This window comes from Rattus rattus, chromosome 3, assembly GCF_011064425.1.
Source record: "Rattus rattus isolate New Zealand chromosome 3, Rrattus_CSIRO_v1, whole genome shotgun sequence".
Lineage (NCBI taxonomy): Eukaryota > Metazoa > Chordata > Mammalia > Rodentia > Muridae > Rattus > Rattus rattus.
Window position 1 is genome coordinate 220902250 of NC_046156.1, and position 22647 is coordinate 220924896.

The 22647-nt window shown below is 39.5% G+C and overlaps 1 protein-coding gene across 1 annotated transcript in view; it reads left to right on the forward strand.

Annotated features, from left to right (window-relative positions):
• Fam81b (family with sequence similarity 81 member B) overlaps positions 1–22647 on the forward strand; it is a 98643-nt gene that overhangs the window by 57684 nt on the left and 18312 nt on the right. The window contains exons 6-7 of the mRNA XM_032899113.1: positions 2311–2440; positions 5675–5781. Coding sequence (XP_032755004.1) covers positions 2311–2440; positions 5675–5781 — 237 coding nt within the window. The remainder of the gene's footprint in view (positions 1–2310; positions 2441–5674; positions 5782–22647) is intronic.

Here is a 22647-nt window from a genome sequence, read left to right on the forward strand (position 1 = left end):
CTGTTCAATTTTCTAAGCCTCTATTTATCATCCCAGTCTCCTCCCATACCTAATACTGCTCCCCTTCCCACCCTCCCCATCCTCTGTCTCTATCAAGTCCCTCTCAACCTCTACCTCCTGTGACTATTTTGTTCCCCCTTCTGAGAAGGACTGAAGCATCCACACTTTGGTTTTCCTTCTTCTTTAGCTTCATGTGCTCTGTAACTTGTGTCATCTCTATTCCTAGAGTTTTTCCTAATATCCACTTAACATTGAGTACATACCACGTGTGTTCTTTTTTGACTGGGTTACCTCACTCAGGATGATATTTTCTAGTTGCATCCATTTTCCTGTAAATTTCATGGTCATTGTTTTCTAACGGCTGAGTAGTACTCCATTGTGTAAGTATACCACATTTTCTGTATGCATTTCTCTCTTGAGGGATATCTGGGTTCTTTCCAGCTTCTGGCTGTTATGAATAAGGCTGCTATGTGGATCATGTGTCCTTGTTATATGTTGGAGCATCTTTTGCCCAGAAGTGGTATAGCTAGGTCCTCAGGTAGTACTATGTCCAATTTTCTGAGAAACCTCCAGACTGATTTCCACAGCGGTTGGACCAGCTTGCAATCCCAGCAGCAATGGTGGAGTGTTCCTCTTTCTCCACATCTTCACAGGTATCTGATATCAACTGAGTTTTTGATCTTAGCCATTCTGACTGGTGTAAGGTGGAATCTCAGACATTTTGATTTGCATTTCTCTGTTGACTAAGGATATTGAACATTTCTTTAGGTGCATCTTGGCCATACAATATTCCTTTGTTGAAAATTCTTTGTTTACCATGGTACCCCCATTTTTAATAGGGTTATTTGGTTCTCTGGAGTCTAACTTCTTGAGTTCTTTGTATATATTAAATACTAACCCTCTATCAGATATAGGATTGGTAAAGATCTTTTCCCAATTGCTTCCTGTTTTGTCCTATTGACAGTGCCCTTTGCCTTACAGAAGCTTTGCAACTTTATGAAGTCACATTTATGAGTTCTTGATCTTAGAGCATAAGCCATTGGTGTTCTGTCGAGGAAATTTTCCCCTCTGCCCAAATGATCAAGGCTCTTCCCCCACTTTCTCTTCTATTAGATTCAGTGTATCTGGTTTTATGTGGAGGTCCTTGATTCACTTGAACTTGAGCTTTGTACGAGGAGTTAAGAATGGATTGATTTTCATTCTTTTACATGGTGACCTCCAGTTGAACCAGGACTATTTGTTGAAAATGCTGTCTTTTTTCCACTGGAGGGTTTTAACTCCTTTGTCAAAGAACAAGTGACCATAAGTGTGTGAGTTCATTTCTGGGTCTTCAATTCTATTCCATTGATCTACATGCCTGTGTCTCTACCAATACCGTGCAGCTTTCATCATAATTGCTCTGTAATACAGCTTGAGTTCAGGGATGGAGATTTCCCCTAGAAGTTCTTTTATTTTTGAAAATACTTTTTTCACTATCCTGGGTTTTTTATTATTCCAAATTAATTTGTAAATTGGTGTTTCTAATTCTATGAGGAATTGAGTTGAAGTTTTGATGGGGATTGCATTGAATCTGTAGATTGCTTTAATCATAATGGCCATTTTTACTCTATTAATCTACCCAATCCATGAGCATGGAAGACTTTCCATCTTCAGAGATCTTCAATTTCTTTCTTCAGAGAGTTGAAGTTCTAGGCATACAGATTTTTCACTTGCTTAGTTAGAGTCACACCTAACTACCTAACCCAAGGTAACTGAATGTATTACCCAAACATCAAAATCTATAAAAATCACCCAGCTTAACCAAGCATTGTACATTTCAGCACAGAGGAGGCAAGGCATGTGTATATCTCTGTGAGTTCAGGGCTAGCCTGGTTTACATAGGGAATTCAGGCCAGCCAGAGGTATTCAATAAGACCTTGATTGTGTATGCGTGTGTGTGTGTGTGTGTGTGTGTGTGTGTGTGTGAGAGAGAGAGAGAGAGAGAGAGGAAGGAGGAGGAGGAGGAGAAAAGAAGAGAAAGAAGAAAGGAATGGTGGAAGGAAGGAAGGAAAGAAGAGAGGGAGGGAGGGGAAGGAGGGAGGGAGAGAGGGAAGGAGGGAAAAAACAATTTTGTAATGAAATGCAGTTTCCTTCCACTCAACGTGGTGTTCCCACAGTACCTCAGTATCTCTCCATGCTCCTTCTCTTATCTACTAACATGTTATTCAAAACCCTGGAGAAATTTGGTGTTAAGTGAATCCCTATATCCTACTGTAGATTTTACAGTTAGTGAGCCTGCTAATATCACACAGATTTCTATCATGATCCTAGGTGTGATTCAAGCATTGTGAAGCTTTCGGGAGACATACAGTTCATCAGGCACGAGTGCCGACAGACTGAGAAGTCAGTTCAAGAACTCGCTTCTGCCATAGAAACCATTTCCAAGAACTTGGATGTGAAGGTAACTGGAAAGAGACAGGATGTGTATGGCATTATAAGCAGCAGTAATGTGATAGATCTTCAAAGGCCTACATCGAAAAGAGAACCCCTTACCTTAAAAGATTAACATGAAGCTTATTCATATACATTATTAGTTCATTCAGTTGAACCAACAAACATTTAATGAGTGCCTCTTGTGTCCCAGCATAGGCTTCCAATGTGATCATGGGCTGCTTCCATCACTGCTGATTTTCGCTCACTCTCTGGCTCCCTTTAACACTGAGGAGCTCAGGATTGCACATAATAGCAGTTCTCATGAGAGCTGTTATTACTAAAGATCCAACATTCATGTCACTGATGATGTTACATACCTATTTAAACCCTGTGGTGGGTTAGATTTTTTATGAAAAGCATAAACAACCTTAGACTCGGATTTTAGACATTGCTTCTTTAATGGGCATGCCTAGTACCTGGGCCATTGGACTCATCCTTTTGGGCCAGTGATACTGAGCTACCTGCAAGGTAATCACTACTTGACTAGATTTGTTCATGTCCTGTCAGTGGGTGACACATTCATTCTCGTTTCCTAGGAAAACTGATTGCAGAATGGGTTCTCTCATTGATACTTGTTATTAGTCCAGACACTTTGAGAGGCAAATATAATGGAGGAATCAGATAAGCAAAAGATTCACTAAGGGAGCATCTGTGCAGAATAGTGGAGAGAGAGCTGGATGAGACAGGGAAGTAGAAATCTTACTCCTGTGACACAGACAGGGAAGAAAGGACTCTGTGGGATGTCATGAAGAACATGTCTTCAAGTTCCATGAATGAAAAGTACCCATGTGAGGAGCAGCACTCATTGTGCTGGCACCAAAGATTTGGGAAAGATACTCAGGGTACACACAACACTACTTACTGTTTTTAAGCCCAGTGGTTGAGCCTTTGGGCCAAGTATGCCTCTCATAGTAACTATCAGAGGCATGCGAGACAGTAGAATTCAAAACATTTCTGTATTCAAATGGCTGGACTTTGGTTTCTTTATATGTACTCTGTTATATTCATTTCCACTTAGCACAGTACAGACACATAGCTTGTGCTTTTGTTCTTGCATTTGGAGCAGATTGAAATTCCCTTCAGATCACAGTGATTACTTGCTTATTCACTGATGCTGGGAAAGAATTAGCCAGTGCTAGTTGTTTGTGAGCATCATGGGCTGGTACATACATCTATTAAGTATCATTGTGTGAGGGTTAGTGCATGACTTAAGCTATAGTAGTATTGCTTTTATAAACTGGTATGCTCTTGTTTTGAGGACATGGATGTTAAGAATTCAAATGTCATCTTGGCAAATTTTCCCCTTGATGAATAAATATGTCCTGTTCTTCCCTATCTCTTTTGATTAGTTTTGGTTTGAAGTCAATTTTATTATATATTAAGAAAGCTATACTGGCTTGCTTGGGTCCATTTGCTTGGAATATCTTTTTCCATCACTTTACCCTGAGATAATATCTGTCCTTAATGTTGAGGTGTGTTTCTTATATGCAGCAGAAGGATGGGTCCTGTTTTATATTCATTCTGTTAGTCTGTGTCTTTTTATTGGGGAATTAAGACCACTGATTGTAAGAGATCTCTGTGAATAATGATTGTTGATTTCTGCTTTTTATTGGTGGTGGTGGTAGTGGTGGTGCGTTTATGCTTACCTTCCTTTGGTTTGGTTGATCTGAGATTATTTTCTGAATTTTTGTGGGTATAGCTAACCTCCTTGGTTTGAACTTGTTCTTATAGCACATTCTGTAGGACCAGATTTGTAGATATATATAGTTTAAATTTGACTTTATATAGAATATCTTATTTTCTCCGTTTATGGTGATTAAAAGTTTTGCTGCTTATAGTAATCTCTTAGAGTCTGCAAAACATTTGTCGGCATGTTTCTAGATTTTAGAGTCTCCATTAAGAAGTCAGATGTAATCCTAATAGGTTTGCCTTTATGTATTACTTGATCATTTATAGATTTTAATATTCTTCCTTTGTTCTGTATGTTTAGTGTTTTTATAATTATGTGGCAAGGAGACTTTCTTTTCTAGTCTATTGTATTTGGTGTTTGTGTGTTTCTTGTACCTTTATAGGCACCACATTCTTTAGGTTAGGAAATTTTTCTTCTGTGATTTTGTTGAAAATATTGCCTAGGACTTTGAAATTCTTCTCCTTCCTCTATTCCTATTATTTGTAGCATTGATCTTTTCATGGTTTCCAAGGTTTCCTGGATGTTTTATGTAAGGATTATTTTAGATTTAATATTTTCTTTGATGGATGTATCCATTTATTCTTTAGTATCTTCAATGACTGAGATTCTCTCTTCTCTCTCTTGTACTATGTTGGTGAAGCTTGCCTCTATTTCCTGTTCAAATTCATAAAAGTTTCCATTTCCTAGATTCCCCCAGTTTCTGTTTTCTTTATTGCTTTTATGTCCATTTTCAGGACAGTTTTATTTGTTTCCTTCAGTTGTTTTGTTTTTCCTTACTCCTTTTTTAAAGAAAGATTTATTCATTTCCTCCAATTGGTTGTTGTATTTTTTCAGATTTCTACAATTATTCATGAGGACATTAGGGATATCTGTCATCTTCATAAAGTTGGTTTTAGGATCATTTTCTTGTGCTTCAGCTATGTTAGCATATCCAAGGATAGCTGGACTTTGCTATTGCTCTGACTGATATTATGTTGATTTTTTGTTTGTTTGTTTTTGTTTTTTTTATGCTGGTGTCTAGGCATCTGGGTTTGAAGTGCTTATAGGTCTAGGTGTTGATTTCTGGGTTTGTCTTTGTTGTGTGACAGTTTTATTCCTTGGTTTCTGTATCCTCTCTCTAGGTTTCCAGAGAGTGCATTTATTGGCTGAGTGTTGTCTGTTTTACTTGTCTGCTAGGCTGGTATGTTCACAGGAATGGTGGTGAGAGCTGTAGGGATACTTGCTGGTGTTGGAGGCTATAGGAAGAGGAGGCAATGAGGAGATATACAGGAGGCATAGGCAGGAGGTTGGAGGAAAGCTGCCCATTGTGTTCTCTTCCAGTGTTATGAACAGCCATGAAAATTGTGTCTGGGATAACAGAGGGATAAGGAAGTCTGAGAGCAGCCTGCCTGGTCTTCTGGCAGTTGAATCATTTGCTAATGCAGATGTGCTCTAGACTTCTTAGAAAGGAAGTCTTAGTGCAAAAATGGTGGAGGCTTTGCTCTCACATACAAACATCTTTACTTCCATTAGGTAATGCAGCTCTTAGGAAAGATAGAGGCCTCTACCTCTGAACATACCTCAAATTTAAAGACAGTCCAAGGTGATTATCAGCATGAAATGAACCTCTTGGATTTCAAGTAAGTAAATAGATGATTTTTAATTTTGTTATGTGAATGTCAAAAAGTTTCTTATAACAAAAACACTGGCAATAAGTAAAACCTATTCCAGAAATTTGAGCCTGAACAAGAAATTAAGTAGCAAATCAGTCCAGGGGACATTCCACACTGAGATCATTTACACAATGTTCATATGAATAAATATGAATACTAATTTGAACATAAATTGTATTATTTCAATCTAAAATGTTAAGTTCTTAGGTTTGTTTATAAAAGCATGTTTGCGTCCTATGTGGTGCTGCATTCACTGCTCTCCCTTACCCCTTCTGAAACCGGGCTTTACCTTTCCAAACTGAATTTTCCCCTACTGAAGGAGAAAGTAATAAAGAGGATTGAACAAATGTTTGGATGACCGCCACTATTCTCAAGGTTCCCTTTCTTGTTTAAATAACCACTGTGTCCCAGAAATACAGCATAAAGAAACTAGGATACTATGATCTTAGCATTCCTTGTATCTTGCTCTTTTCCTGTCTGTCCCACAGCACCTAGGTAAAACAATGCTTTGTCCATTCTCCACATCCCCTCTGAATTCTTACTGGCCACAAGAGACACCATAATATTTGTACCTCAAAGTCACTAAGCTCACAAGACACAGTCTGACATAATGTGAAATGGAAAATATATGTACACCAAAAGGTGACAAATAAGTTATTGCTAAATTTTGAAGACAAGGATTTCTCAACTAAAGGGAACATATCAATTTCTTTATATTTAGGACAACATTTTCAGATTATGATAGTCCTCTCCAATGAGATCCCTCAGTAAATAGCTATGTGATTTATTTAATTCCCTTACTTTTGGATTAAGAAAAAAATGTTCCAAGGGAAAGTGAAAATGCAAACATTCTAAGATACAACTTAAACTGTAAGCTTTTAGCAGCTACCATGGAAGTTAACATAAAGACCCCTAAAAAGCTAAAATAGAGCTATCATATGACCCTGGTATACCACTCTTGAGAGTATACATCTAAAGTGTACTCAGTCAGGATACCCCAGAGACACATGCACATCAGTGATGTCATTGTTTTTTTCACAGAAAAAAATACAATGAGATTAGATGTCCATCAATACATGGAAGGGTAAAAAAATATAGGACATACTCAGTAGAATTTCCTTCAGTCATAAAGAAAAGGTGAAATCATGAAATTTATGGGGAAGTGGAATTGAAAATGATTATGTTAAGTGAAATAAGACACTCTCAGAAAGACAAATATTTCATGTTTTCTGTTATTTGTGGAATCTAGGGGTGGAGAGGTGGTTCAGCCATCAAAGTCTGGGCTTACAGCCAAAATGGGTGGAACCTAAGTGTGTGTGTGTGCGTGTGTGTACGTGTTAAGTTCAGATCAGAAAGTAGTAATGGAGCAATGATAGGAAATAAAAAATGTCCACATGGAGACAGGGATAATGGAATCCCTGTGATATAAAGACAGAAGACTATGGGGAGAAAGGGAAGAAGGAGACCATAAAGAGAAGAGAGAAGAAGAGTAAAAGACAGGTATAAATAAGAAAACCATGCCTTTAATCCCCACACTGGAGGAAAGCAGGGGTGGTGGGACAGAGGCAGATGGATCTCTTGAGTGTGAGGGCAACTTGGTTTATAGAGCCAGTTTCAGGTTGACCAGGGCTGCAAAGAGAAACCCTGTCTTGAAACAAAACAAAAAGAACAAAACATAATGATATTTAAGCACAAAAATGCCATAGCAAAGCTTATTATGTTGCATGCTATCTTTAAATTTTAATTAGCATAAGAATAATCTCTAGGTCAAAGAGTATATTTTTAAAAAGAATTTTATTATAAGAAACTTGCATCCATGCTAGTTACTACCTAAATATTTCTTATGGCTGCTGCTGCTTAGGAGATAGTTATTTATAAGAAAAGAAAAGAGAAGAGAAGAGAAGAGAAGAGAAGAGAAGAGAAGAGAAGAGAAGAGAAGAGAAGAGAAGAGAAAGAAAAGAAGCCATTAGGTCAGGGGTGTGAAAGCATAAAATCTAGTCTTATTGCCTAGCTTTGAAAAGGTTATCATGGTAGAACAGTATCCAAGACAGGAAGGACCCTATGGCATCCATCTTTGCACACTTAGCATGCTACACATTCAAACACAAATAGAAGCTGATGCCTGAATGGGTGAGCTTTGAGAATTTATGTATGTAACTTATCTAGATACAAACAGGTGAAAAGAAAGCATAGGTAAGTGAAAAACTAAAAAGACATAAAGCAAAAGTCAAACTGTAACTGTTCAATAACATAGACAGAAATAAAAATAAAAATGTAGTAGTTGTTTATAAATACCTACCAATCCTGAAGACCTCAAGATTTGCAGTGCAGCCAGGCCTGCATCTCAAGTCTTATCATTACTCAAAAACCAGGGCATTTTTGAATTATTGTAAGTGACCTGCCCAAATCACACAAGTGCTTAACTGGAAAGCTTAGGTAATTATGATCCATACATACTCTAAGACATTCATGCATTTTTGTTTATTTGGTCCAGTGCTGGAGATCAAACCTTATACATGTTAGAGGGATATTCTATTCATATATCCCTACTCCTTAACATAAATTAATTTAGGAGAATTAATAGGAATGAAGTTAGGAGAAAATATATTAGTTAGAATTAATTTCTCATTCTTGACATGAAGCTCAAAACTGACTCAATCCCCCAAAATAGCACACCATCTATCATATACACCTAAAAACAATCATTATAAAATATGAAATTATCTCCTGTATTTATAAGTTCATGACAATGAACTTTTTTTCATGTCTTTTTTCTTCTCTTTTCTTCTTTTTATTTTTTTTTACATTCAATTTATTAAAGACACATTCTTAAGTTTTACAAATCTTTAAATCTTCTAAAACTGTTCATTGAATAATTAGGACATGGAATTGCACTGGGGTCATGAGTGGCCTAGTAACACTGATTTAGGATGGAGCTGTTTGTTTAAGAATACCAACCAAGGTATTTGCACTGTTAGCTCTCACCACAACTCAGTGCCAGCCTCTGCTGTGCCTTCAGTTTTCAATTAAGTCTTCCTAGAATTTCCCTGGGTGTGAAATTTAGCCTTCTTTCATCTATATAAAAATTAGACAAAACTGAAATGAATAGCCTGTATTGTCCTACTGAGGACTCTGACTGTAACTGAAAAGTCTGACCTTTGTCTTTAAAAAAAATTTTTAAGTGCTATTTACCTACCAACCTATTGCCTGTCTGCCTGTTGGCATCTATCTGACTTAGTTAGGGTTTTATTGTTGTGAACAGACACCAAGACCAAGGCAACTCTTATAAAGGCCAATATTTATTTGGGGCTAGCTTATAGGTTGAAAGTTTCAGTCCATTATCATCAAAATGGGAGCATAGTAGCATCTAGACAGGCATGGTACAGGAAGAGCTGAGAGTTCTACATCTTCATCTGAAGGCTGCAGAGAGAAGACTGGCTTCCAGGCAACTCTAAAAAGGGAAATAAAGCCCATGCCTACAGTGACACACTTACTCCAACAAGGTCACACCTACTAATAGTGTCACTTTCTAATCCAAGCATATACAAACCATCACTCTATCTATCTATCTATCTATCTATCTATCTATCTATCTATCTATCTACCTACCTACCTATCTAGCTAGCTACCTAACATCTACCTACCCACCTATCTACTCCTGATTGAACTATTTCTACATCCAGTAGATTTGATGATCTGTTAAGTAAAACTGTAAATGACATAAAATAAATTAATATTACAACTTTTAACTATTAATTCTATAATCTACAGAATTAGGGTGAATTATGCCCATGATTTTAGAGAAAATTCTAAGCAAAGATTTACACAAACTTATTTTACATTTTCTTTGAAGAAAAATGCTTTTTTAAATATGCTTCTGTTTTAATATATTATCAGCAGATTGAGTCTGATTTCCAATGATAAAGGAAAGTCATTGTCTGATTGAAGGCTGACCTTGTAATAAAAGGGTCACAACAGTAATTGTTTCTGGTTTTATTTTAATTTCAGAAATTCAATTAGCAACGCACCCTTCCAAAAGATGTTACTTGAGTATAGTTAGTGTTTTCTTGTTCAGAGAGACATGCATAGATATGCGATAAGGGAACAAATGCTTGTATTCACTACAAGCAAAGGTGAACCTAAAGTCTCACTTCACAGTTGGAAGACTATAGATTACCTGGGACTTACTGTCTCTGTAAACTATAGCAATTTATACTTCCCCCAGACATGGAGAAAAAGAAAAAGAAAGTCAAAGCATCTTAGGTTTCTAAATAGTTTGACAAGTTTTTTTCCTGCTCATTTGTATTTCACCTTTTAATTTATAATCCTTACTACTAAAAAGAACTTACAAATAAGAAAAAGTATAGCACACCAAAATTAACCAGACCTTAAGTCTATACATCTTAGTGGACTCCAGCACAGTTAGAATAGGCGAGTGGAAGGGAAGCTGTAGGACCGAGCATTAACTTTTGCACTCTTAGTGTTGAATGGATTTTACACACCCATCTACTACCAGAACCAAAAATTCCACAACAGCATCTAGAAGTTAGATGCTCCTTGACAGAACTACTGGAGCAATTAGCTTTATACACTTTTATAGCTTGTGACTGCTACATGCAGTCTATTCTTCCTCACCCCTGTATATATATATATGTTCTTGCTTTCTTTCTTTATATTGTGCTGTATCCATATATACATTTGTTTACATGTACACATATATTATTGGCTAAATTCTGCACATAGGAGAGAACATGCAGTTTCTTTTGAGATTGTATAACATTGCTTAAAAATATACATTCCAAGTCCGTCAATCTTCCTGCAAAAAATTTTAACTTCATTTTTTAGAGCACCAATCTCTGAGTACAGCACAATATAATTAAGGTTGTTTTATTGGTACTGTACTGGGCTTTCATGTAGTTTAATGTCCTTTCAAGGCTTAAATGTCCTTTATCTCAGTCCATTCCTCAATTCTGTCCCCCTTCTCACCAGATCCTCCCACTCTTGACCTTCTCCCATTCTCCTTCAAGGCTCTACTCCACCCATAAAATCTATTCTACTTCCCCCTCCAGAAGAGATCCATGTGTCTGGCCTAGCCCTCTCCTCTATGCTTATTTTCCCTGGATTTATGAACTGTAGGTTGGTTATCATTTGTTTAATAGTGAATTTCCAGATATAAGTGAATATATGCCATACTTACCTTTCTGGGTTTGATATATCTCACTTAGTGTGATTTTTTTTTCTAGTTCAACCCATTTGCCTGCACATTTCATGTTTTTTTAAAAACATTTAAGTAATATTCCATGTGCAAATGGACCACATTTTTGTTATCCATTCTTCTGTTGAGGAGCATGTAGATTATTTCCAACTGCTAGCTCTTAGGAAGCAAACAGCACAAACATGATTGAGTAAGTGTCATTTTGAAAGGGTTCCTGCAGTGGTCATGGCAGGGGGGTCAGCCTGATTTGGCCTGGATTAAACTTTGGGAGTCAGGTGACAGATGGTTTATTGCCAGTTTCTTTAAACACAGTACAATTTGGAAAATAGTTTCCTGGTGTAATGTAATTCCCAGTGCAAAGACATAATTATATCAAAACTCTAAGTACTTTGCTGAAAGTGCTGATCAACCGAAGGGGTTTCTAATTCCCATTATCATAAAATGGTGTTTTATTTTGTCAAAGACTTTTTCAGCATCTAATAAAGTGATCATGTGATTTTTTCACTCACTTCGTTTATATGATGGATTATATTTATTGATTTCTGTATATTGAACCCTCCCTGCATCTCTGGGATGAAGTTTACTTGATCATGGTGGGTCATCTTTTTGAAATGTTCTTGGACATGATTTGCAAGTATTTTATTGAATATCTTTTCATTTATGTTCATGAAGAAAATTGGTCTGTAAATTTTTTCTTTTATTTGTTGAGTCTTTCTTTGACACCACAAAGTATCACAGGGTAACTTGTTAAGAGTCATCTAGGATAGGCTAAGGTTAGCAGGGAGTCTTCCTGGAGGTGGCCCATCATTTTTGCATGTTCTGTAATGGTGAGCTCAATGGCAAGGTTACAAAGGATGGCAAGGTTCTGAGAATTAATCTCAGAATTGCTTGACAGCTGATATGCCTTTCCTGTCATTATTAAATTAATATAATAATCCATGAGTATTAGCCCACCCTATTGATCAAATTTCCTACAGATCAACATAAGGATGAACTGCCATGAATTACTGCTATTTAGATGATTTTATAGAATTCATGATTTGATTCAAATATCTTTAGGAAGAGTTTTTAGAGATGGCTGTTGTGCTAGAAAGATGTGATAAATTTAGAATCAAAAATAGAATGTGCCCACTCCTCATATAGAAAGTAAAGGCTATATAATAAGAAATACAATGAATTTTCATAATTATACTAAAAATAGAAATAGACTTGGGACTGAAAGACCCCCAGAGTGGGGAGACCCTCACTCAAGTCTTGGGATGATGCGAACCCCCAAGAACTCACACAAGACCATCCTTGCTGTAATCATATGAGGTTTATCAATAGGAACCAGTGCACTGGGGTCGAGACTCATATCCCATGCAGGGGCAGTGGAGTTCTCCACTTCTTCTAGTGGCTAGGTCTAATCATAATTTCAGTATATTCATAATATTGATTTTTTTTTGTCCTCCTAAAGCATGGTGTTGCTGGTGTAGCATCAGAATCTGTACAGCACTTATTCTTTCTCTAACAAAGGCTACTAGCTTATTAAGGATACATGGCCAGAGCGTAAGAAGCAGAAATAAAATCAAAAGGGGCCCTACTAATGAGGAGATTAAAGTAGTCAGCCATGGAGATCTATTAAACCATCTCTCAAACCATCCTTGTTGTGCTTCTCTGTCTTTCTGTCTTTTGTCTAACCATTTTTTAAGTTTACTCATGGAGTCTTTAATTACTCCTGAATGGTCTACATAGAAGCAACATTTTTCTTTTAGTGTAGCACACAGACCTCTATCTTTAAGGAATATCAGGTCAACTCTCTTTTGTGTCTTACTAAGTCTTTAGCATCAGGATTCCAATCTGGACACTATCTGAACCTACACACAAAGGTCATGACTGCCTTTTAGAACTTCTAAACTTATACAGGTTGTGATCCCTCAGGCACAGTCCCAAGAAGTGTTAGGAGTACTAACATATGCAATGTTACATCATTTGCAATAGAAATCAAGCCTATTCCCACACCTATCCTGATGGAACCCTGGGTAAACATGAAATTCTTGTTTCTAAAGCACACTCCTCAAATGAGCATTATAGCAACCTCCCAGTCATGTCTCTGATGTATCTGCTTATCTGATGTGCAAGTCTAGGGAGCTTTTTGAAGATCTGAGTGTCCCTCTAGGTCCCAGCTCTCAGCCCCAACAGTTAGTATGTGGCTAGTGAGGGCTGAGACTTGACGGCTGTCAGGGTGTTCAGCAGCACCAGGTATGGTCCTTTTCAGCGAGGCTCGAGTGTCTGGGCTCGGTGTTGTCGTATGTAGCTGAGTCTCTGACCTGGAACTGATGAGATGTCTCAGGGGTCCGCGAGGCATAGGCTGCTGTCAGCTGTGACCAGACTTCTTTCTGTATCACCTGTAGGTCTTTTAGCCTGGCATACAAATCATTATTACTATGACATGTTGGTTCAGTAACATCATCTAATACAGTCAGAGGAGCTGAGGCCCCATATAAGATCTCAAAGTAGGTAAGGCTGAATCTGGAAGGGGTATTTCTTGCTCTGAAGAGAGCAAGAAGGAAGGAGTGCCACCCAGTCTGCACCAGTCTCCATGGTCAATTTGGTCAGGGTCTCTTTTAGAGTTTTATTTATTTACTCTACCTGTCCTGAACTTTGAGGTACATAGATACAATGTAATTTCCAATAGACCTCTTGGTCACACCCTGGCTTACCTTGGCAACGAAAGTAGGGCCGTTGTCTGACCAGATTACCTTGAGCACTCCAGACTGGGGGAAGATTTCTTCCAGTATCTTCTTGATGACTACGAAGGCCATCTTTTGCTTGGTGGAGAAAGCTTCTATCTATTCCTGAAAAGGTATCTATAAACACTAGGAGATACTTGTAACCATATTTTCTTGGTTTTATCTCAGTGAAGTTCACTTCGACTTTCTACTAAACTCTCTAGGTCTCTTTGCCATGTTTGTTTGCTAAGCATTCACTTACTGACATACATACTTTTTTACTGCCTCTCTGGCTAAAATCTTAAAAGTCTATTACATATATCTTAACTACTTGGACAGGCTTCTTATCTTCTAAATTAGTCCATTTGTGTATTTGGCAAAGTGAATCTTGTTTGTTCTCTGGAGAATATAGTTTTCCCTCATGTGCCATTGTCTTTTTTTTTTTTTTTGCAATGTGGGTATTCTTGGCAAGGCCATTCCTTAGTCCGACTCCAGTTCCCAGTGGCTGTCTCTTGTAGGCCTGCAACCAGAATAGGCTCCTGCATAGCCATTTCTCGAGCCACTTAATCTACTTTGTTATTGCCCCATGCCACTGAATCTCTTCCCTCCTGATGTCTTGGGTAATGAATAATACTCACAGTTGCTGGCTTCATCAGGGCATCCAAGAGATGGCAAGGCATCTGCAGTGCTGATGTGCTGGGGAATAGAGGTTCAGCCATCCCAGATGACATTGAATTGTCCACCATGGCAGCACCCACTTATCTCTGACCTTCATGAAGAAAACTGTTTCCATCTGTAGACAAGGTAGCCTTCGCAGAGGTCTTCCCTCCACCCATTGACTTCTGCTAGTGCTTGACACTCATGCTGTGGTGGCTCCAGGTCAGGATTGGGCAGCAAGGTGACCATATTGCCCCCAACCGGTGGAGAATCTAGTCCATGTCAGCTGACCAGTGGTTCCATCCTCTGGGACATTTTATTCAAAGGCAAAACATCAGCCACTCTACCACAGTTTTAAGTCCTGGATTGGGTGATAACTGTTAGTGCCCGGCTGGCAGGAGCGGTGTGTTCCAGGCAGAATGGCACTAAGCCACACATCTTCCAGCATCAGGTACTGGTGCACTGAGGCAGGTCTTAAGTTCCACATACACAGTCTGCAGATATGCATACACATGGCCTCATCCAGCCATTTCAGCCCACACAAGCCATTTTGGAGAGCAAATTTCTCATGAGCAAGGGATAGGGGCAGTCAGGGATGATCATGAACTAGTGGGTTACCCAGCCCACACCAAGGTCCACTGTTCTTCGGGTAGTCCATAAGTATTGTTTGTTGCTGGTAGCCCCCTGTATTCAAGGTCTTTTGTTGGACACTAGCCTATTTAGGCGTAGGAGCACAGAGTGTTGGGCCCCCTTATTCACAAAACAATTGGGCGGGCTTCCCTTCTATCTTTGTGCATAGCCAGCACTCTAGGATTGAGAGGCTTGCCTTAGGGGCCACTGAAGAGGCCCCTTTTGTTCTTCCTGGGGCAGTCCCTGACCCAGTGTCCTTTTTCTTTGCATTAGGCACACTGATCTTTAGCCAGGAATTCTCTTCGGTTGCCAGGTACTGTCTTCCTAGGTTCCCTAACTACTGTATCCAGTATATGTTCCTCTCTTGTCTTTTATCTCTCTTTAGCTCTCTAGCTTCCCCTTCTTTTTACCTTCTTTTCTCTTTCTCTGCCTCAGTCTCTCTGTTCAACCTTACTTTCTCTGCGACTTACACTAACTCTCTCAGCAACTTAGCTTAACCCTTCAAGTTTCTGCAGCTTTTTTTTTTCATATATTTTCCTTATTTTAGCCAAATTGGCAGGGCATTTTTTTAGCCCCTCAGAGTTCTACCATTGGAGTCTGACAGTAGACCTGGCATTCCCTACCTTTAGGCGTATTGAAGTCAACAGGCAGAAGTGAGGGCCTTCCATCCGTGTCTGGAACATTTTTTCTGGCCTCTAGTAGGATTCTGTATTTCCTGTAACAGCTATTAACAAGCATCTCAAGTGGGATGGTGAGAAAACAAGAAGAGAGTCCAGAAAATAGAGGTCCGCTGAAAAGGACAAAAGCATTCAGTCACACAGAAAGACAATCAAAAGATTAACAGACAAAAAGCAGAAGTGTGCACAAAAACAAAAAACAAGCGGCTGCCTCAAAATCACCACAAAACTGAACTGAGCTCACCAACGACAGATGAAGGAGAGCGGATTCCACATCACTCTTCCTTCTCAACCACAGAGAGATGAAGGGGAGTGGATTTCACTTCACTCCTCCTTCCCAAGGGGACACCAAAGACAGATGAAGGAGAGCAGATCAAAAATAATGGTTAAGTCAAAGGTGCTCTCTGGAGGCCAGCCAACATCAAATGCCAGCCACTCCAAGGAGCAAAAAGTCTGCCACGGTACAAATTGTGTGCTCTAGCAGTCCAGTGGTCTAAAGTCAAACTCAGAGGAGTCCCATCGTCAAAGTACAAGTAACACAAAACAAAGACCTAAGACACACAGACAAAGACCACTCTAGAAATACAGACGGCCGGGAGGACGGGTCTCTTCTCCAATCCAGGAGCATCACTGAATCCTCACCGGCACCCAGATGGGAATCTCCCAGGCGTCCCTGAGGTTCCTCCAGACCTCCTGGGACATCTCTCAGGGCAGCACAATCGGTGAGCCCCTGGTACGTCTACTGCTCACACTCTCATCTCTCCTGAGACATAAGCCTCCCTTCTCAGCCTGAGACGGGAGCGACTGCAAAACCAGAACTCCAGAACTTTCAAACAAATACAGACCCAGAGTAGCAAATACAGACCCAGAGTTTAGCCGGCACAAAACACAAGGACACAGACAAAGACAGAGATGCTATCTCACCTCCAAGTGGGTCTTCAGAGACGAGGGTGGTCGCCGATCCTGGACGAGCCCCCAAATGAAAGACCCCAAGAGCAGGGAGACCCTCACTCAAGTCTTGGGATGACGCAAACCCCCAAGAACTCACACAAAACCATCCTTGCTGTAATCACATGAGGTTTATCAATAGGAACCAGTGCACTGGGGTCGAGACTCATATCCCACGCAGGGGCAGTGGAGTTCGAAGACCAGTAGCTAAGACGGGCAATTTAAAGGAAGAAACTGCAACCCAAGGGGGTAGGGAGAGAGTCATTGGAAAATGTCTAGAATACCAGTGAAAAATCACAAGGAGGAGCTTCCTGTTTCTCAAGATTGTTTAACTTTATGGTCCGCTAGTTCCTGGGAGAAGCTGCTTCCTGCTTCTCAAGATTGTTCTCTAAGATTCTAATCTAACTTCATGATCAGCTAGTTCCTGGGAGAAAGCTGTTGAACTGGCCGATGTAATTACCTATTCTATAGACCTAGAATAGGCTTCCTGGAACATACAATTCTGGGGCCTAACCTGTTCTGCTCTAAACTTTGTGTCTGGGGTGGGGGACAACTTTAAAACCTTTACCTTTCAGGACAAATCTGTATTCAATGAAAAACATTTAGGTCCAATGAAAAAGTCATAGGTGTGCACTATGATAAGGCAAAGCCATGTAAAAACTTGCTTTGAACTTTGAGCTTACAGTATGAAATACTGCTTTGAAAAGAATATCAACATCTCTCTATAACTCCCATTTTATGTAACATTTTAACTCTGAGGTAATTTTCTAAAGAACTTTTTGTCTAAAAAGGTATAAAACGTCCAGAGAAAGGAAATAAAATTGTTGGTTGGGTAGTTTGGCTTCTACATCTATCCATCCAAATGTATATGTCTGGTTGTTTGTATGTATATATTTAGGAATATGGGTATGGATGTAAGCATGCATGAGTAGTCATGGAGTTGATTGAGATAGACATTAGGGCCTAGCAGTGTGGGTGCATGAATGTATATGTGCCTGTGCATATTTGTTGTATAAAGAATCTTAATTCTTTTCCTTTACTTCCTCTCTGGTTCACAAAGAGTTAACCAATCTAGCCAGAGAGGCTTCTGGCTGCCTGGACTGAGAAGGGAGTGATAGCAATACATTTTTTACTTAGTTTTCTGCTGCTAGGCAACAGATGTTAGTCACCCAAGCCAGTGGTTTTTAACCACAAAATAAGCAAGAAAGTTTTTAGAACTTTTCTTTTTTAAAGAAATTATCAGCAAGCATTCAGTATAGTTATAGGAGCTGGAAGGCCAGAGACCATCAGTCTTTTAAAGCCACCTCTACATCCAATTTTTTTTTTTTTTTTTCATCTTTATTAACTTGGGTATTTCTTATTTACATTTCAATTGTTATTCCCTTTCCGGGTTTCCGGGCCAACATCCCCCAAACCCCTTCCCCTCCCCTTATTTATGGGTGTTCCCCTCCCCATCCTCCTCCCATTACTGCCCTTCCCCCAACAATCAAGTTCTCTGGGGAGTTCAGTCTTGGCAGGACCAAGGACTTCCCCTTCCACTGGTGCTCTTACTAGGCTATTCATTGCTACCTATGAGGTTGGAGCCCAGGGTCAGTCCATGTATAGTCTTTGAGTAGTGGCTTAGTCCCTGGAAGCTCTGGTTGCTTGGCATTGTTGTTCATACCGGGTCTCAAGCCCCTTGAAGCTCTTTCAGTCCTTTCTCTGATTCCTTCAACGAGGGTCCCATTCTCAGTTCAGTGGTTTGTTGCTGGCATTCGCCTATGCATTTGCCATATTCTGGCTGTGTCTCTCAGGAGAGATCTACATCTGGTACCTGTCAGCCTGCACTTCTTGGCTTTATCCATCTTATCTAGTTTGGTGGCTGTACATCCAATTCTAAATCCTGCTTCAAATCACTGCAGGCAAGGATGGCTCCTGGCAGTAACTATGGCCTAATAGAATGAGGCAATGTATTTTGTGTTTCTATCATATGGAATTATTTGAGGATTATTGTTATTATTGTCTGATAGAATTCTGTGCTAAACCATTTGGCCCTGGGCCAGATTGGGAGATCTTTAAAGAATGCTTCTAAATCCCATGGGGGTTGGGGGATTTAGACCCTCAGGAGTGTTGACAATCCTGAGAACTCAGAGGAGACAAGTACTTTCTACCCACATTCCAGACTCAAGAGGAAACTGCCTAGTGCCATCTGTGCCCTCTAGGCACAGGGACCTAGGAGCAGTCAAGGGCAGGACCCTTCAGGTTTCTGTCTGCGCTGAGAGCTGAAAGACAGATGCCAGGAGTGCCTACACACCTGAGAGCAGAGGTAAGACCAACTTTTCTGCTCCAAGTGACCCACCTGGTGGGCTCAGAACATGCAAAGGCAGAAGTCCTCTGGGACAGGACACTTCTGGTTTCTGCCTGTGTCCAGAACTGAACTGAACTAGACCCACAGCTCCCTGCACTCAAATCCCATGGGGAGAGAACTGAACTCCCAGAAGTATGGACAATCCTGAGAGCTCAGGGGAGACCACCACTTCTGCTCATATTCCTGACCCAAGAGTGTCGCGCCCACCTCGACCGGCAAGGAAGACGCAACACCGTTGGATCCTTCTCAATCAGCCTTTATTGCAGGAACACCTTATTGATGATACGGGGACCCCGAGGAACAAAGGCACTTGCCTTATATACAAAACAGACTGTAGCTGTAAATTTGTCCACTGGGGATTGGTGGAGTATGAAATAACCTATTTAGCATGAATATCACCCTGGCCTAGTAGGTGCTGGGGGTATGCCAACACATGCGCAGTAGGTGTTTACCACAAACGACCACCGGATGTTGGCGCCATCTTTAGCCGTTCCCTACACAAGAGTAACCTGCATAATGGCCTCTGGATATAGGAATATAGAGGAGGTCAGCAGCAGGAACCTGAACTGAATTGGTCACACAGATCTCTGCACCCAAATACCGTGGGAGTGAGAGCTGGGCCCTCAGAAGCGAGGAGATTCCTGAGAACTCAGAGGAGACAATTACTTTCTGCCCACATTCCTGACCCAAGAAGAAATCACCTAGTACCATCTGTGTCCTCTGGGCACAGGGACCTAGGAGCCACAGACAAGGGCAGGACCCTTCAGGTTTCTGCCTGTGCTGACAGCTGAAAGTCATTCCCTAGGAGCGCCTACACACCTGAGAGCAGAGGTAACACCAACACTTCTGCACCAAACAGAAGCAAATGATCCAAAGAAACAAGCTAGGGTAGTCATTCTAATATCAAATAAAATTGACTTTCAACCAAAAGTTACCAAAAAAGATCAGGAAGGACACTTCATAGTCATCAAAGTAAAAATCCACCAAGACGAACTCTCAATCCTAAATATCTATGCTCCAAATGCAAGGGCACCTACATATATAAAAGAAACCTTACTAAAGCTCAAATCACACATTGCACCTCACACAATAATAGTAGGAGATTTCAATACCCCAATCTCATCAATGAACATAGCATGGAAACAGAAACTAAACAGAGACATAGAGAAACTAACAGAAGTTTTGAACCAAATGGATTAAACAGATATTTATAGAACATTTCATCCTAAAACAAAAGAATATAACTTCTTTTCAGCACCCTACGGTACCTTCTCCAAAATTGACCATATAATCAGTCATAATGCAGGCCTCAACACTCTATTCAATGATAACTTGGTCAAGGAAAAAAATAAGGAAAGAAATTGAAGATATTTTAGAATTTAATGAAAATGAAGGTACAACATACCCAAATTATGGGACACAATGAAAGCTGTGCTAAGAGGAAAACTCATAGCTCTGAGTGCCTGCAGAAAGAAACAGAGGACAGCATATATCAGCAGCTTGACAGCAGACCTAAAAGCTCTAGAACAAAAAGAAGCAAATACACCCTAGAGGAGTAGAAGTCAGGATATAATCAACCTCAGGGCTGAAATCAACCAAATAGAAACAAAAAGAATTATACAAAGAATCAACAAAGCCAGGAGCTGGTTCTTTGAGAAAATCAACAAGATAGATAAACCCTTAGCTAGACTAACCAGAGGGTACAGAGAGTGTATGCAAATTAAGGGAGACAGAATCTGAGGAAATTAAAAAAATCATCAGATCCTACTACAGAAGCCTATATTCAACAAAACTGGAAAATCTGGAGGAAATGGACAATTTTCTAGACAAATACCAGGTACCAAAGTTAAATTGGGCTCAGAAAATCATCTAAACAATCCCATAACTCCTAAAGAAATAGAAAGAGTTATTAAAAGTCTACCAACCAAAAAAAGCCAGGATCAGATGGGTTTAGTGCAGAATTCTATCAGACCTTCAGAGAAGGTGTCATAACAATGCAGTTCAAACTATTCAACAAAATAGAAACAGAAGGAACACTACCCAATTCCCTCTATCAGCCATAATTACTGTTATACCTAAACCGCACAAACACCCAACAAAGGAAGAGAACTTCAAACCAATTTTCTTATGAATATGGATGCAAAAATACCAAATAAAATTCTCCCAAATCAAATCCAAGAACACATCAAAAGTATCATCCATCATGATCAAGTAGGCTTCATCCCAGGGATGCAGGGATGGTTGAGTATATGGAAATCCATCAATGTAATCCACTATATAAACAAATTCAAAGGAAAAAACAACACATGATCATTTCATTAGATGCTGAGAAAGCATTTGACAAAATTCAACACCCTTTCATATTAAAAGACTTGGAATGATCAGGAATTCAAGGTCCATACCTAAATATAGTACAAACAATATACAGCAAACCAGTAGGCAACATCAAAATAAATGGAAAGAAACTTGAAGGAATGTCACTAAAATCAGGGACTAGACAACAATGTCCACTCTATCCCTACTTATTCAATATAGTACTCAAAGTCCTAGCCAGAACAATCATAAAACAAAAGGTCAAAGGGATACAAATTGGAAAGAAAGAAGTAAAAATATCACTATTTGCAGATGATATGATAGTATACTTAAGTGATCCCAAAAGTTCCACCAGAGAACTACTAAGCCTGATAAACAACTTCAGCAAAGGGTCTGGGTATAAAATTAACTCAAACAAATCAGTAGCCTTCCTCTACTCAAAGGATAAACAAGCTGAGAAAGAAATTAGGGAAATGACATCCTTCACAATGGTGCCAAATAACATAAAATACCTTGCTGTGACTCTAACCAAGCAAGTGAAAGATCTGTATGACAAGAACTCCAAGTCTCTAAAGAAAGAAATTGAAGATCTCACAAGATGAAAAGACCTCCCATGCTCATGGTTTGGCAGGAGTAATATAGTAAAAATGGTCATCTTGGCAAAAGCAATCTACGGATTAAATGCAATCCCCATCAAAATTCCAATTCAATTCTTCATAGAGTTAGAAAGACCAATTTGCAAATTCATTTGGAATAACAAAAAAACCCAGAATCTGGAAAACTATCCTCAAGAATAAAAGAACTTCTGGGTGAATCACCATCTCTGATCTCAAGCAATAGGGCAATAGTCATAAAAAACTGTATGGTATTGGTACAGAGACAGGCAGTTAGACCAGTAGAATAGAATTGAAGACCCAGAAATGAACCCACACACCTATGGTCACTTGATTTTTGACAAAGGAACTAAAACCATCCAATGGGGAAAAGATAGCATTTTCAACAAATGGTGCTCATTCAACTGGAGGTCAGTACGTAAAAGAATAAATTTTATCCATTCTTATTGCCCTATACAAACCTTAAGTCCACGTGCACCAATGGCCTCCACATAAAACCAGATGCACTCAAACTAATAGAAGAAAAAGTGGCGAAGATTCTCGAACACATAGGCAGTGGGAAAAATTTCTTTAACAAAACACTGATGACTTATGCTCTAAGATCAAGAATCAATAAATGGCACCTCATAAAACTGCAAAGCTTCTGTAAGGCAAAGGGAACTGTCAGTAGAACAAAATGGCAACCAACAGATTGGGAAAAGATCTTTACCAATCCTACATC